This window comes from Dendrobates tinctorius, unplaced genomic scaffold (genome assembly GCF_039654945.1).
Source record: "Dendrobates tinctorius isolate UK_male_01 unplaced genomic scaffold, ASM3965494v1 ptg000003l, whole genome shotgun sequence".
Classification (NCBI taxonomy): domain Eukaryota; kingdom Metazoa; phylum Chordata; class Amphibia; order Anura; family Dendrobatidae; genus Dendrobates; species Dendrobates tinctorius.
The window spans coordinates 44,182,474-44,199,055 of NW_027361671.1; the positions used below are offsets into that span (position 1 = coordinate 44,182,474).

Consider the following 16,582-nt stretch of genomic DNA (forward strand, 5'->3'; position numbering starts at 1 on the left):
ATTTTGGTAACAGGGACAGGGAAAATGGTTCCAGTAGAGGCATCTGTCAGTGATTTGAGACTGGGATGGAGGTTCACTTTCCACCAAGACTCAAGGCTTACTGCTAAAGCAATACTTGAGCGGTTTAAAGGGGAAGTGGCCTAGTCAAAGCCCAGACCTTAATCCAATTGAGAATCTGGGATCAGACTTGAAGATTTCTGTTCATCAGAGGAAACCATCTAAATTGAAGGAGCTAGAGCAGTTTTGCCTTGAGAAATAGGCAAAAATCCAAGCGGCAAGAAGCGGAAAGCTCATCAAAAGGAGTCTCTACAAAATATAGACTTTATGGGAGTGAATAGTTATGCACACCAAGTTTTTAGTTATTATTTTTTCTATTTGTTGATCTATTTCTTGCTTGATTCACAATATAAAGGAAACCAGATGTTCACATGTTCTTTGCATGAACTGGTGCAAACCCCTCAAGAAAAAAAGGGAAATTCCAGGTGGTGAGGTAGTAAAACACGAAAAATGCCAATGGGAGTGAATACATTCGCAAGCCACCATATGAACACAGCCACACACTTCTAAACAACAGCTTTACCATGTCTGTACATGTTCATGCAATTATAAATGTGATCTTCGTTTATACCCCAAAATAAAAGACTCTTCAAATTAGGTTTCAATATGCATTTTATTTTCAGTGGAACCAATTATTATTATCACAGAACGTCTTCACATTTGATGCAAACATGAGAGATCAGTTACAATAGTGGCAAAGCTGCAACCTTTTCACTACTGGAGGGCACATGGACAAAATGCTTTGCAAAGTCTGTTAACCCTTGTGTGGAAAGGATGTAAACATAGAAGTAAATGTAAGATTTAGTAGCTCCACTCTGTAAAGCTCTAACTGCACTGCAGTTGTGAAAACACAAAATGTGTTGTTGCCACAAAACAAAAAGAAGCGCTTAATGCGCTGAACACAAAGTAGCATTTATCAATATATTTGCTTGCAAGCTTTTTAATAACTCAACAACTAAAGCTATATACATAAATGTGGCTTACAAAGTATCCTAGTTATTCTAAACTAATAAAATTAGGCTTCATGCTTATAATTTTCAGTAAGTCAGTGTGTGTTTAACCTAGCTCATTCTAATATCATTTACAAGAAAAATGAATTGGTGCAATTGGTTAGGAAATTACTTCTATCGGGTTCCTGCTGCATTATGAATTGATGGGGGGCTGTCGTGATCCGATAGGAAGGATGTGGCCGCTGCAGCTTCAGGAAGCAGAGATGTCAGAACGTGACGGCACACAGGGCATGTTCCAGACTGGAAAGAGCAATGAATATTTAGTTATTATGAATGCAATTTCCTTCCTGTATTTGAAACCATTGCAATTATAAGAAGTTACTTATTCCTGCTAAACACAAAAAACAATAAGCGTGCCCAGAAAAATAGAAATGATTTCTGATACAATACACAGTGTAAAATGACATTTCGACATTGCATGTGAACGATCAATAGAGCGACGTCAAAGATGTTACAATGTGCACAGAATATCCCTGTGGAGAGAACATTGTGAAGATGAATTCTACGAGTAAAATTAAAGCGAAGTTCCACCTTTTGGAATCTGTTTTAAAGTACAGCTCCACTTTAAAGCCCCACAGAAGCACTTTCATAGTCCGAGACACTGAGAAGAACTATTAAGCTTGCTTCAATCAACCCCAGATGAAGCCATCCATAGTTAAATGTGCAGTAGAACGCTTTCTCTAGGTGTATTCTTTCTTACTGTGGATTTTGGTTTCACCTGGAGTAAGGGGGGTAATTACGGGTTGCGCTATCCTATACAAACATTGCTTAGGGAGATTGTTTCTAGAAATCTTGCTGCCCCTATATGTACACCAGGTGCCCCATCTAGTTTTGTCATTGTGTATCCATTACATATGCTTTTTTGCCTCATGCTTATCTTGAATCTAATAAAAGTTTTTGTAATTTTTTTACATATCTCCTTGCATGGTTTAATTATGTGTTTTTGCCGCTTTTCCTGCACAAATACAAATTATGGTTATTGATGATTTTAATCTGGGAGTTATTTAAAACACAACTATCCCAAAAGATAAAAAAGCAAAACCTCAAAATGGATATTATGATTAATACCTTTCACATCTAGTTAACCATGAGGTCATACAACAGACAGTCTTGACATGCAATATATAACCGGTATGATGGGGCTGACTTGACTTTAGGCCAACAAATATCTGGCTTGCACACAATATGGGAGCATAACTAGGAGAGTCCCCCTTACGTAAAAGAAAATGTAACTTTTATTTCATAATTTTAAAATGATCTCCAGACAAATGAACCACGAGACACAAAACAATACGACCACGTATATAAAGTGCTCGTACACACCTGTGCTCAATTAAAAATTGGTTTGGTCTCACCAGTAGAAGTTATCTGTAGCAGGTTCACAATAGACAGGAGCAAGATGTATGGTCCAAAAATTGGAAGAGGAGGGGGAAGTATCTATTATTCCCTGTCGTGCCCCTGCGTTGCTCCTGTCTTTACAAGGAAAGTCCAAGTATGTGCTGCTATGGGTTTCCCACCATCACTCCAATAGAATATTTTTTTTTTTTTTTGGGGGGGGGGTTCATGCATACACGGATAGGAATGAGGAGGCCGTGCATGCCAGGATAGGGATGAGGAGGCCGTGCATGCCAGGATAGGGATGAGGAGGCCGTGCATGCCAGAATAGGGATGAGGAGGCCGTGCATGCCAGAATAGGGATGAGGAGGCCGTGCATGCCAGAATAGGGATGAGGAGGCCGTGCATGCCAGAATAGGGATGAGGAGGCCGTGCATGCCAGAATAGGGATGAGGAGCCGTGCATGCCAGAATAGGGATGAGGAGGCCGTGCATGCCAGAATAGGGATGAGGCCGTGCATGCCAGAATAGGGATGAGGAGGCCGTGCATGCCAGAATAGGGATGAGGAGGCCGTGCATGCCAGGATAGGGATGAGGGGGCGGTGCATGCCAGGATAGGGATGAGGGGGCGGTGCATGCCAGGATAGGGATGAGGAGGCCGTGCATGCCAGGATAGGGATGAGGGGGCGGTGCATGCCAGGATAGGGATGAGGGGGCGGTGCATGCCAGGATAGGGATGAGGAGGCCGTGAATACCAGGATAGGGATGAGGAGGCCATGAATACCAGGATAGGGATGAGGAGGCCGTGCATACCAGGATGGAGATGAGAGAACAATGCCTTATAATCGAGTCGATACGTTTTCCCTGGTTTTTGTGGCAAAATTAGGTGCCTCGGCTTATATTCAGGTCAGAGTATACTCAAGTATATACGGTAATAGTTTTCTACAAATATCTGAAGGGATGTCACAATGTAGAGGGATCTCTTTTATGCTTATTTGCACATGGAAACATGAGATGCAATGGAATGAAACTGAAAGGGAGAAGATACAGACTGGATATTAGAAAAAAACGTTTTAACAGTGAGGGTGATCATTGAAGGGAACAAGCTGACACGAGAGGTGGCGTGTTCTAGTTCAATGGAAGTCTTCAAACAGAGGCTGGACAGACATCTGTCTGGGATGGTTTAGTGAATCCTGAATCGAGCAGGGGGTTCGACAAGATGACCCTGGAGCTTCCTTCCACCTCTAACATTCTATGAAACTGAGCAAAAATGGAAATACACAGATTTACAGAGAGGGGCTATGGCCAGTACAAAAGAAGCAGCATATCAACGGCAGTGTGGAGACTTCATCTAACTGCATACCAAAGCCTAAAACATGATGGGAAGCAAGGGAAAGGAAGTTCCAGTTCCTATAGTGCTAGCAATATTCTAATAGGAACCGGCCACTTAAAACGATTGGATGGTAAATTACAGAGCATGCAAGTCTGAACAGTTCTGGATATTCTAGATTGGTTTTTCTTTTTTTTTTTTTTATCAGGGACGATGGCAGCAGGATCATGCTTTTCTTCAAAATTTGTGTGACAGGACAGCTGTGCAGAAACTTTTCTATTTATTTCAACTGAGAAAGATTGGTATTGTTGACTAACTTATTAGATATTCATTTACAAGATACTTACTTTTTGCAACCACAATGTCACACATGGCTTATGGAAGACGTGGTGACAAGGAAGTTCTAATAAAACCTCATCTTTGATATACTCGCTACAGCATATGGCACAGCACTGCTCTTGACCTACAACTAAAAGAAAATTAAAAACAAGACTTAATACATTTCTTCCAGGATGGGGTGTTATATGCCAAGTCAGACCACATTAACCGCTTCTCAATTTGCTTTCAATAAGAAAAACAGCTCTAAGTATGAATGAAAACAGATAAGACAGAGATAAGTGGCTTCATTATTCCCTTTTAACTATGCTTTAACTACGGCCGTTTCTCAAAAACTGGAGTATTGCTGGATGTACTACCAGTATCAATTTGTATAATACTCCACAAATATATGGAGAACGAGAAAAGAAAAACATTGTGGAAAAAAACTAAAACATTATTCAAATGAAATGCGGCCTACACATTCTTATTTCTTGCGCGCCATGTGCTTAAGAGAATAAGGTGATTTTTTTGCTACGGATTATAACAGAGAGATTAAGTATGTAAACATATAATATATACACACACACACACACAAATACATATATACACACACATCTACACACTACCGTTCAAAAGTTTAGGGTCACTTAGAAGTTTCTATATTTTTGAAAGAAAAAAGAAGTTTTTTTTCCAATGAAGCCAACATTAAATGATTCAGAAACACACTCTATACAATGTTAATGTGGTACATGACTATTCTAGCTGCAAACATCTGGTTCGTAATGCAATATCTTCATAGGTGTATAGAGGCCCATTTCCAACAACCATCACTCCAGTGTTCTTATGGTACTTTGTGTTTGCTAACTGTGTAAGAAGGCTAATGGATGGTTAGAATACCCTTAAAAACCCTTGTGCAAGTATGTTAACACAACTGAAAACAGTTTGGCTGAGTAGAGAAGGTATAAACCTGACCTTCCTTTTAGCTAGTTGAGAATCTGGAGCATTACATTTGTTGGTTTCATTAAACTCTCAAAATGGCCAGAAAAAAAGAGCTTTCATGTGAAACTCGACAGCCTATTCTTGTTCTTAGAAATGAAGGCTATTCCATGCAAGAAATTGCCAAGAAACTGAAGATTTCCTACACCGGTGTGTACTACTCCCTTCAGAGGAGAGCACAAACAGGCTCTAACCAGAGTAGAACGAGAAGTTGGAGGCCCCACTGCACAACTGAGGAACAAGACAAGTACATTAGAGTCTGTAGTTTGAGAAATAGACCAGTCACAGGATCTCAACTGGCAGCTTCATTAAATAGTATACCCAAAACGCCAGTGTCAACGTCTACAGTTAAGCGGCTACTCCGGAATGCTGGCCTTCAGGGCAGAGTGGCAAAGAAAAAGCCATATCTGAGACTGGCTAATAAAAGGAAAAGATTAATATGGGCAAAAGAACACAGACATTGGACAGAGGAAGATTGTAAAAAAGTGTTATGGACAGACGGATCCAAGTTTGAGGTGTTTGGATCACACAGAAGAACATTTGTGAGACGCACAACAACTGAAAAGCATGGTGGAGGTAATGTGATGGTCTGAGGTTGCTTTGGTGCTGGTAAAGCGGGAGATTTGTACAAGGTAAAAGGGATTTTGAATAAGGAAGGCTATCACTCCATTTTGCAACGCCATGCCATACCCTTTGGACAGCGCTTGATTGGAGCCAATTTCATCCTACAACAGGACAATGACCCAAAGCACACCTCCAAATTATGCAAGAACTATTTAGGGAAGAAGCAGGCAGCTGGTATTCCATCTGTAATGGAGTGGCCATTTCCGGTGACTACCTCTTGAAGCTCATCAAGAGCATGCAAAGCAGTAATCAAAGCAAAAGGTGGCTACTTTGAAGCACATAGAATATAAGACACAGTATTTTCAGTTGTTTCACACTTTTTTGTTAATTATATAATTCCACATGTGTTAATTCATAGTTTTGATGCCTTCAGAGTGAATCTACAATTTTCGCGCCAAAATACGCGAACCAATACCCGACCCGGAGGAGACCGATTCAGAGGGCCGCCCGGAAACAACGCAGACGTATGACTACGAGGTCCCAGGTAAGGCCCCCAACTCGGTGGTGAACATTTCTTCCTACATGCTCGACCCCGCTGAATTGGCTGTCCTTCTGTCCAACACCCCCATGGGACAAATTCAGGTTGTCTGAAGACCTACCACAACCTGCGGCTCAAGACCCACTTTGGATCTCCTCAGGACTCAACCAGGATTAGGGCTCCTTCCTGCACCAGTGGAGAACCCCATTCCTGAATTAAGTATCATTAACTTTGGTCTACGGAACAAGAGTAACTTCAACCCCCCTCAAAACTACCATGCCACTGAGGCCTATGTTGATCTTGTTCATAAGGAGATCAACATGCTCCTCCACCAACATCATTCTAGGCATTTGCCGACCTATAGCAATTTCTCCCCCCTTGAGAAGTAGGCCCTTCAGTCCCTTAAAAATAACAAGAAAATCGTTGTAAAACCAGCGGACAAGGGTGGGGCTATTGTTATACAGAACACCACAGATTATACCTCTGAAATTCTCAGGCAACTATCCGATACATCCACCTACAAGAAAATTCCCTCTGACCCTACCATAGGTATTAGGAATAAAATTGACACACTCTTGAGGAAACATTTATCACTTAACACCATTGACTCTAAGACAGTCACATTTTTATCAAATCAGCATCCGGTGACCCCTGTCATCTATACTCTTCCCAAAATACACAAATCCCTCAGCAATCCCCCTGGCAGACCAATTGTCGCTTCCACCGATTCTATCCTGGCCCCCATCTCTATTTTTCTTGAAAAAATACACCACTTACTAAAACCATGAGGTCATTTGTTCTCGACAGGGGTCACTTTCTTCAAACTCTTAAACAGCTACCTCCTATCCCATCTGAGTGTCTCTTCGTCACCTTTGACGTTAAAAGCCTCTATACCTCTATCCGGCATGATCTAGGTATAAAAGCAGTCTGACCTCACAACAAATGTGTCTTGATTTTCTATCTCTGATTTTACACGAAAATTTTTTCCTTTTCAGTGACCAATTCTTCCTACAGATTCAAGGCACCGCAATGGGCGCAAATTTAGCGCCGGCGTACGCAAATATATATATGGACGCCTTCCAACGTGCTTTCATCTACGAAGACGCCCTATTTAGACAACATCTGTTGGCTTCGCTTCACAGACGATATTTTTTGTTTATGGACAGGTCCTCACGACACCCTAGTCGCCTTCACTGAATACCTTAACTCGATTCGCCCTGAACTCCAGTTCACATTGAACTGTAGCTCATCACAAATTTCATTTCTTGAAACCTTTGTCACCAGAGAAGCCAGTGGTTACCTCTCCACTGACATCTTTTCAAAGCCCACTGACTCAACAGTTTACTCCACTATGACAGTTGGTATCCTACTTCCATCAAACATAGCTTGCCCCGCTCACAGTTTAAACGGGTGACACGTATAGTATCAAACCAACAGCTTCTGCCGGAACGTCTCGATGAAATGTCAAAAAAAATTTCGGCTCGCCATTACCCTCAAAATCTCCTCAATAAAGAAAAAAAAAAAAAAAAAAAAACTTTGGCTCTCAACCCGGTCCCTGAACAATCTGTTCAATCCAAACCTGAACGTATTCCCTTTGTCCACACCCACCACCCCATCATGCCTAAAGTCTACAACATCATCCGAAAACACTGGCCGATGCTCGCACGGTCATATCCGCAGGTCGAGGCATTTAAGACTCCACCATTAATGTGCAAAAGAAGACCTCACAATATTCGAGACAGGGTCGTCAAAGCTGACTTGGGCAGCTTTACCCGGGTCCCCAGACAAACTTTCCTCAACACCGAGAGGAATGGCACATTTCCCTGTTTGGGATGTGCATGCTGCTTGAATGTTATTAAATCTAGCACTATCACCCACCCACATTCTGGCAAACAGCATGCCATAAAAGGTTTCTTCACCTGTGAGTCCAACAACGTTGTATAAGTGGTAAAATGCCCATGTGGTTTACTTTATGTCGGTGAAACGACAACACATCCGTGACCGTATAACGAGCCACAAATCGACCATTAGATGCAAAAAGACATGGCTTCCTCTGACCCATCACTTCATAGCCACTAACCACTCGGTTTCTCAATTACGCTTCCAAATATTGGAACAGGTTGAAAAACCACGACGGGGTGGTGACCACATTAAACGCTTACGAGAAAGGGAATCCTTTTGGATTTACACCTTACAGACCTTATCTCCCAAGGGCCTTAACAGGGAACTAGATATGGTTTTCAGATAAGTAATAGCACTGTTTTTTTCGCTTGCCTGCTTGTTATCTGATTCTGTTGCATACGTAAAATGTGAACTTTATATTGCAGGTATGTGTATAGCATGCTGACTTTCACTTCTTCTGTATACTAACTCTTCCTAATTTTTCAGGCGCCTTGACCCTTACATTTTACACCCATCAGGGTAAGTACTGGTATTTTTCTAATCCTATTTTTTATTTATTTTTTTCTTTTTTCCCCTTTTTCTTTTTTTTCATTTTTCCCATTTACTTTAATATATTTTTTTCCCATTTTTTCATCTTCATCATTTCATTTTTTTATATTATATTTTATTTCAATTTTTAGTATTTTTATTTTGTCAATTTTTTTAATTTTTTTTATCAATATTGGTACTTCATTTCCTTCATTTTTTCACTTCCTTTTTTTTCCATTTGTTCTATTACCATTTAAATTTTTCATTTTTTGTTTATTATTTTTTATATTTTTCTACTTTTTTTTTCCTTCATTTGTTTCTTTTCATTCTTTCATTTTCTTCAGCATTTTTTCAATTATTTCCCGTTTTTCATTTATCATTTTTACTCCAGATTTATTTCATTCAATTTTATTTCCTTGTCCTTTTCAATCCCTTTGATCCATTTCTTCCACTTCTCTCATTATACATCATCTCTTTTTTTTTTTTTTCACCTCATTCATTAATTCCTTCTTTTTATGTTCTCCTCCCACTCCTGTTCTATCTCCCTACCTCTTCTCCCTCCTGGTGTTGTGCCCTCCCTCTCTACTCTCTCCTCATCTATCTTGCTCCATGGATCACCCTGACACTCCCTTCTCTCTCCCTCCCCCTCCCTTCCCCCAGTGAAACTACGCAGACGCTAGGCACACTTTTGTTTATGTCTTGTCTTCTCCTTGTAGTTTCTACCTTCAGCACACAGCGCAGGCGCACCACCAACAGCGCTACAAGCCTCGGCTTCAGTACACACCACTTATGTTTCCCACACAGTAGCACCCCTCAGACACTCCCACTGACTTCCGGTCTCCAGGCTACTTTAATCTACTGACCACCAATGCCTGCAGACTACACCACAAATGGCGCTTGCTGCCCGACGCTTCCAGGTATGTCCTGCAGCATTGCTGCACTGTGAGCTACTTTAGAATGCTTTCATGCTGTTAACTCTTGCATTACCTGTTCCCTCAGCTCATCTCAGGACCTCTGCCTAGTCCCTGCCAGACCGGACTTTTACATATGGCACTTTAGGTATGCCTCTCCTCTGTCCCTCCTACCCACTTTCTTTTCCTTACTGCAGTGTCCTATACTGGACCAAACCTCTTGGTTTTTTTTCCATCTTTTTTCAGCCCTTCCTGCACATTCATACTGCCGTGATTGCTTCTTTTTCTCTTGTGCTTTAAGGTCAGTCTCCATGCTTGCACTGCCTAATTATGTTGCATTTATGTCATTTGCTCTATTATGCCGGCCTCGCCGTAACCCAGCTCCACGGCTGCTTCAAACAATATTTACTGGATCTAACTCCAATATCCTATGGGCTAACTCACTGATTTGTACAATTTTGTTCCACAATGATTTTGCACACAACGATCCTGTACATGATGATCTTGTACACAGTGTAAATATGTATTTGTGCAAATATGTATATCTGTTTAAACCTCTACAGAGTTTGTACATTTTTGTGATTATCACTGTATATAGCCTAATGTCTATCTTTGTATGTGTCTTTTCTAGTGAGGTTTGAAAGACCCGACAGGGTCGAAACGTTACCTCAACGCACTATTCCCCTGTGGTGTCTTCAATAAAAAATTTTTTGCATTGAAAATCAAAATTTCCCAGAGTGCAGCTGTTTTCTCTTCACTGGATGACCGTCTGGACTAAGTTCCAGGTTCAGCTTGCACCTACCTCATATCCACAGAGTGCACGCCTTGTCTGTATCTCTACAATTTTCATAGTCATGAAAATAAAGAAAACTCTTTGAATGAGAAGGTGTGTCCAAACTTTTGGTCTGTACTATACCTATATATAGATATATAATGATGGATAGAGACGGAAAAAAAACCCCACACACATACACACAAATGTTCTAAGTATTAAAGTAACTTCTAAAGGTGAATTCCTCCTTTTACCATCATTTCAGGATCAAGTTCCCCAGCTTATCGTTCCTAAATTATAATTTCATGCTTTATATCTTACGGATGTGTTCATCAGTGATGATGATCTGTGGAAGACACTCAATGCTTTCTTTTGTGGCTGGAGGGTGGGCCTGTTCAACATCTACCGCTAGAGACTCTAGATGTGCCAGGGCAGTCTATGGAGACAAAGGCAGTTAAACAATCACTCTAATATATTCACAATAATCTAGTCCTAACAATGTGCGTCATATCCAAAGTTAGAGGAACGTCAGCAACATCAATCAGAAAGTCGGTGGATAAAAAAAAAAAAAAAAAAAAAACACACAATTCCAGTCAACAGAAATGTACCTTATGTTAAGACAGGTTTTCTAAACTTTAAAGAAGAGATTGAAAAGAAAAAATGCATCTCTGAGCACACAGTTGTGCTGAAACAGAGAAAGAGGACACTGAATCCCACAACAGATTGTAAGCACAAGTGATAACGAGGATCTATCCCCAGATTTCACAATACAAACTGCATGCATTATTAAATGCATTCTAGACCTGATGAGACAGGTGTGCTTGCCTTGAATATCAGTGTTGGAATGACTGTATATTCCTGATACTATAATGAGCTGGTCTCATTCAAGTCAGGAATGAAAAATTTTTTTTTCGAATTATACAATTGTTCTGACAGATTTGGTGAGGCTGGCGTATTTACTTTGAAATTCTAAGATCTATTTAATAATGTATGTAGTTTATATTGTAAAATCTGGCGACTGATCCACAGTAATTCCAAATGACAGTCAAGATAATATGCAGCACAAATTACCGCAATGAAAGTGAAACTACCTCCATAGCTTGTGCAAGCCTCTCTTCAAGAGCCATATATGTAAGAAATTGAGAATCCATGTAGGACATGGCTTGAGCGACGCCAATACCATCTCCAAAGTCATCTAGCAATCTAAAAAGTAAACAGCACAAAACAATGCAAATATTTAATTTCACTATAATAAAAAAATTATATTATATATAATACAACACACACACTTAGTGGGTATGGAAAGTATTCAGACCCCTTTAATTTTTTTAAATTTTTAATTCTTTGTTTCATTGCAGCCATTTGGCAAATTCAAAAAAGTTCATTTTTTCTCATTAACCCTTTACTCCCAAGGGTGGTTTGCACGTTAATACCCAGGCCAATTTTTACAATTCTGACCACTGTCCCTTTATGAGGTAATAACTCTGGAACACTTCCATGGATCCTGGTGATTCTGACATTGTTTTCTCGTGACATATTGTACTTCATGATAGTGGTAAAATTTCATTGATATAACTTGTGTTATGGAAATTTGGCGAAAATTTTGAAAATTGCGCAATTTTCCAACTTTGAATTTTTATGCCCTTAGATCACAAAGATATGGCACACAAAAAACTTAATAAATAACATTTCCCACATATTTACTTTACATCAGCACAATTTTGGAACCAAAATTTTTGTTAGAAAGTTATATGGGTTAAAAGATGACCTGCGAATTCACATATTTCCCTTTTTTTTTTTTTTTTTTAGGGACCACATCACATTTGAAGTCACTTTGAGGGGTCTATATGATAGAAAATACCCAAAAGTGACACCATTCTAAAAACTGCACCCCTGACATTACTCAAAACCACATTCAAGAAGTTTATTAACCCTTCAGTTGCTTCACAGGAACTTTTTTAATGTTTAAAAAAAAAAAAAAAAAAAAAAAAAAAAATATATATTATTATTATTATTATTTAAATAATAATAATAATAATAATAATAATAATAATAATAATAATAATAATAATAATAATAATAATAATAATAATAATAATAAATATATATATATATATATATATATATATATATATATATATATATGTATGTGAACATTTTACTTTTTTTTCCACAAAAAATCACTTCAGGTCCAACTCTATTTTACCAAAGGTGACAGGAAAAATGGTACTGCAAAGGGTTATTGTGCAATTTGTCCTGAGTACGCTGATACCTGATATGTGGGGGGGGGGGGGGGGACACTGTTTCGGCGCATGGCAGAGCTCGAAAGGGAACGAGAGCGTTTAAATTTAACGCAAAATTGGCTGGAATTGAGATTGGATGCCATATCGCATTTGGAGAGCCTCTGATGTGGCTTGACAGTGGAAAACCCCACAAATGACACCAATTTGGAAACTAGACCCCCCCAAGGAACTTATTTAGATATGTGGTGAGAACTTTGAACCTCCAAGGGCTTTACAGAAGTTTATAACGTACAGCCATACAATTAAAAAATCATATTTTTTCCAAAATAATGATCTTTTCACCCCCAATTTTTATTTTCCCAAGGGAAACAGGACCCCAAAAGTTATTGTGCAATTTGTCCCGAGTAGGCCGATACCCCATATGTGGGGGTAAACCACTGTTTGGGCGCATGGCAGAGCTTGAAAGGGAAGGAACACAGTTTGACTTTTTCAACGCAGAATTGGCTGGAATTGACATTGGACGCTATGTTTGCATTCGGCGAGCCCCTGATGTGCCTAAACAGTGGAAACCCCCTAATTCTAAAACCAACACACCTCTATCCCTAATCTCAGCCCTAACCCTAATGAAAATGGAAATACATTTTTTTTAATTTTATTATTTTTCCCTAACTAAGGGGGTGATTACTTTTGGTCCCTTTAAAAACAGGGTGGCACATGTTAAGGAGCTGAAACTCCTAAACCCTTCATCCAATTTTATTGTGGATACCCTCAAATGAAAGCTGAAAGTCTGAACTTCAACTGCATCTGAATTGTTTAAAATTCATTGTGGTAATGTCTAGAACCAAAATTAGAAAAATGTTGTCTCTGTCCAAATATATATGGACCTAACTGTACATACACACACAGTATACATACATATATATTTTGAACCATTTGCACTGCTCTGTACTATACAACGATTGTATGCAGACAGGGCAAGTTCTACATCCGTTAGACAAGATTCCAATGGTTTTGTGCATCTGATTGGTCGAGAACATGTGTCTGGGCTCATTAACTAAAGTGAAATCAATCAGCCCTGACAGATGAATTGAAAGAGAATCCTTAATCCAATCATATTCTATAATAATCTGTATAACTTAAACGAATCTCTTAAATGTCATGAAATTGGTGTGCTTAATTTGCAAACCCATGTCAGAATGGCTATATAATAATTTTTTAAGAGTATTCTACCCGGATATTAAAGGAGATGACTTGACAATTTCTTTAACATAGTTTTTAAAGGGAGAAGTGCGTCTTTAAGGTCTTTTGATTGGACAATTTATGAGTCCATAAGAGGTTGGACAATTTATGAGTCCATAAGAGGTTGGACTACCAAAATATACCATGCTTTTTTTCATTTCAGGCAAGAAAACTTTCAAAAAGCAATAATACAGACATTCTGCCAATAAAAAAAAATAATGAAAGTAGACAAGCCTCATGGGGTTTAAAAAAAAAAAAAAAAAAAAAATGCAACAATCTATATATGTTAATTATCTGGAGATCGCTTTCAGAAGAAAAAAAATTTGTGAAATTTCATAGGTGTACCTGTATTCACCCAACAATCAAAGTCTCTGGTGGCAAGGAGAGATGAGATAATCTAGCAGCCTTGTCAGTAGTCTAACTGCTAGACAGGAGTCCTGTAAATTGCCTACTACTATCTGCTGACATCCCCAAGGCCTTTTCTGATAATAAGGCCAGGTATCATTTTAAGTGTGTCACTCTGCAACGATGACTTCCCTTCTGAGCTTACAAATCAGAAGAGGCACTAGGCATGCCAGCTGGTTGTCTGGTGGCCACGGACCAGCTTCTGGTGTGGTCTCTGCCTTATGGGCTTAATACAGTGATCCCGGGTGCTTGTCCAGAAAATACAGTGCATGTAAATCCACCATCAAGGAAAAAGGACCATAGCACTCACCGATCCAAATAGAAAGTCTGACCCGTGGAAGCGCTATTAGGCGTGAAACGGCCGTCGTCATTGTGTGCTCACTCCCTCCTTCAACCCCCAGGCCATGAAGTTTTAATTGTGTGCCAATAAAAGCGGACTTCCCATTTGGATCGGTGAGTGCCATGTTCCTTTTTCCTTGATGGTGGAATATATATGTTTATGCCTCAGAGAAACTGCAACTCCCAGTAGGAACCTGACAAAATCCATTCAGCTACCATTTAGTCACCAGGCCATTTGACCTTGCTTTGTAATAATTTGAAACCACAATGCAAGTATGAGGATCTTTCCCTCATGTGAAAGTGAGATCTAGAGACTACCATGGTGTTCCACACACATACATCTTTATAATATATATTATACATTACACACTTCTGACTCCATATGAATGAGTGATACTCTCGGCTTACCTCCATTCAACTTCCAAGTCTTCACTCATACTCGAGTCATCCTCCAAATTATTATTCCCATCCAAAATAAAAAAGCCTGGAGGTAAATAGTGGGGTCCGATCTCATTTTCCTCATCAGTGCTGCTTTCGATGTCCTCACGATACTGTAACCAGGGGATTTCACCATCTTCCAGAGAATTTTGCTCCCTAAAAGGCAAGTTCATTTTTAATACAAATAGTAACATAGTTAGCAAGGCCGAAAAAAAAAGACATTTGTCCATCCAGTTCGGCCTATATTCCGTCAGCATAAATCCCCAGATCTACGTCCTTCTAAAGAACCTAATAACTGTAAGATTCAATATTGTTACGCTCCAGGAAGACATCCAGGCCTCTCTTGAACCCTTCGACTGAGTTCGCCATCATCACCTCCTCAGGCAGGGTATTCCAGATTCTCACTGCCCAAACAGTAAAGAATCCTCTTCTATGTTGGTGGAAAAACCTTATCTCCTCCAGACGCAGAGAATGCCCCCTTGTGACCGTCACCTTCCTTGGTATAAACAAATCCTTGGAGAGATATTTGTATTGTCCCCTTATATACTTATACATGGTTACATGATCTCCTCTCAGTCTTTTTTCTAGACTAAATAATCCTAATTTTGCCAACCTCTCTGGGTATTGTAGTTCCCCCATCCCCTTATTAATTTTTTTGCCCTCCTTTGTACTCGCTCTAGTTCCATAATAATTAACAATGCATAAACTGGTTATTGTAAACTGTAGCAATATATACAATATATAGAAAAAACTTCTTATTCACATAAAATAGAAAATGAGTAAAACACTGCAAACAGCCTTGATTAAAAAAAAAAAAATTGTAACCATGTAAACACATTTGCATAGTAACAACGAACACAAAGTTGCTGACACATCAGTGTTTTCTGGCACTAAACATTTCGTGACTTTGCGTTTTCAGGCCATTGTCAAGCAGCGCCGCCAAAATGGGCGGAGCTTAGATGGATGAGCCGCAGTGCGACAAGCGTGGCTGTGTCTGCCTTTCAAATTCATGGAGAGCGGCATTATTTCTTCCAACAGAAATTTTAGTACAGTCATTAAGTGGTGTATGCCTCTTAGTGAATTCAGCGCATATTACTGCTGCACAGCTCTCATTTAGACTGGCATAAGATAACATACGGTACTTAAAATGTAAGTTATAGAGGTGTATATAATCTGTAAAATACTGTATTTCAGCTCCTTTTCCCCTCCAGGTTATACACACGTTTTGCAGATTACACATCACAATGACTGATACACAATACACTATGTCACACATTTCACATTTTAGTTTTGGATAAACAAATCATTTTATTGCCTTCTGTGCTCCAATGAATCCTTGTTCTTAAGATGATTGTCCTCCAATATCTGAAAGTCCTTGAGAAGCTTTGAAGAATGAGTGATGGGTTTATACCAGGGGAGAGTTTGGATTCTTTTGTTGCAACTACAGCGAATTGCAGACAGGTGTGTAGGGAGGGTCGCTGGGCCCAACGGGAATAAATAAATGGCCATGAGAACCACGTGAGGCCCAAGATAAAGGTGCCCAACTCATGTGTGCCGGTAAGGGAGAATAAAGAGGCTAGGGGTGCGAGAGGAAAGAAGTAGCAAAATAAAACAAAATTAACACAGCAAAAATAGGCTTTTACAGAATTTTAAAATGC

The 16,582-nt window shown here is 39.5% G+C and overlaps 1 protein-coding gene and 1 long non-coding RNA gene across 4 annotated transcripts in view; one reads left to right on the forward strand and one right to left on the reverse strand.

Annotated features, from left to right (window-relative positions):
• Positions 1–651: 651 nt before the first annotated feature.
• The window catches only part of PJA2 (praja ring finger ubiquitin ligase 2), a 64,139-nt gene continuing 48,208 nt past the window's right edge, over positions 652–16,582 (reverse strand). For both annotated transcript variants that reach the window (XM_073549015.1, XM_073549094.1), the window contains 5 exons: positions 14,895–15,080; positions 11,352–11,463; positions 10,582–10,696; positions 4,079–4,200; positions 652–1,307 (listed from right to left, as the gene is read on the reverse strand). In XM_073549015.1, coding sequence (XP_073405116.1) covers positions 1,182–1,307; positions 4,079–4,200; positions 10,582–10,696; positions 11,352–11,463; positions 14,895–15,080 — 661 coding nt within the window. In that variant the 3' untranslated portion in view covers positions 652–1,181. The remainder of the gene's footprint in view (positions 1,308–4,078; positions 4,201–10,581; positions 10,697–11,351; positions 11,464–14,894; positions 15,081–16,582) is intronic.
• LOC141052003 (uncharacterized) lies at positions 9,242–10,373 on the forward strand. Of its 2 annotated transcripts, XR_012220732.1 has the most exons (3): positions 9,242–9,494; positions 9,577–9,636; positions 9,735–10,373. It is a non-coding gene; the product is annotated as an uncharacterized lncRNA (long non-coding RNA). The 2 variants fall into 2 exon arrangements; XR_012220729.1 differs by having other exon boundaries at positions 9,577–10,373.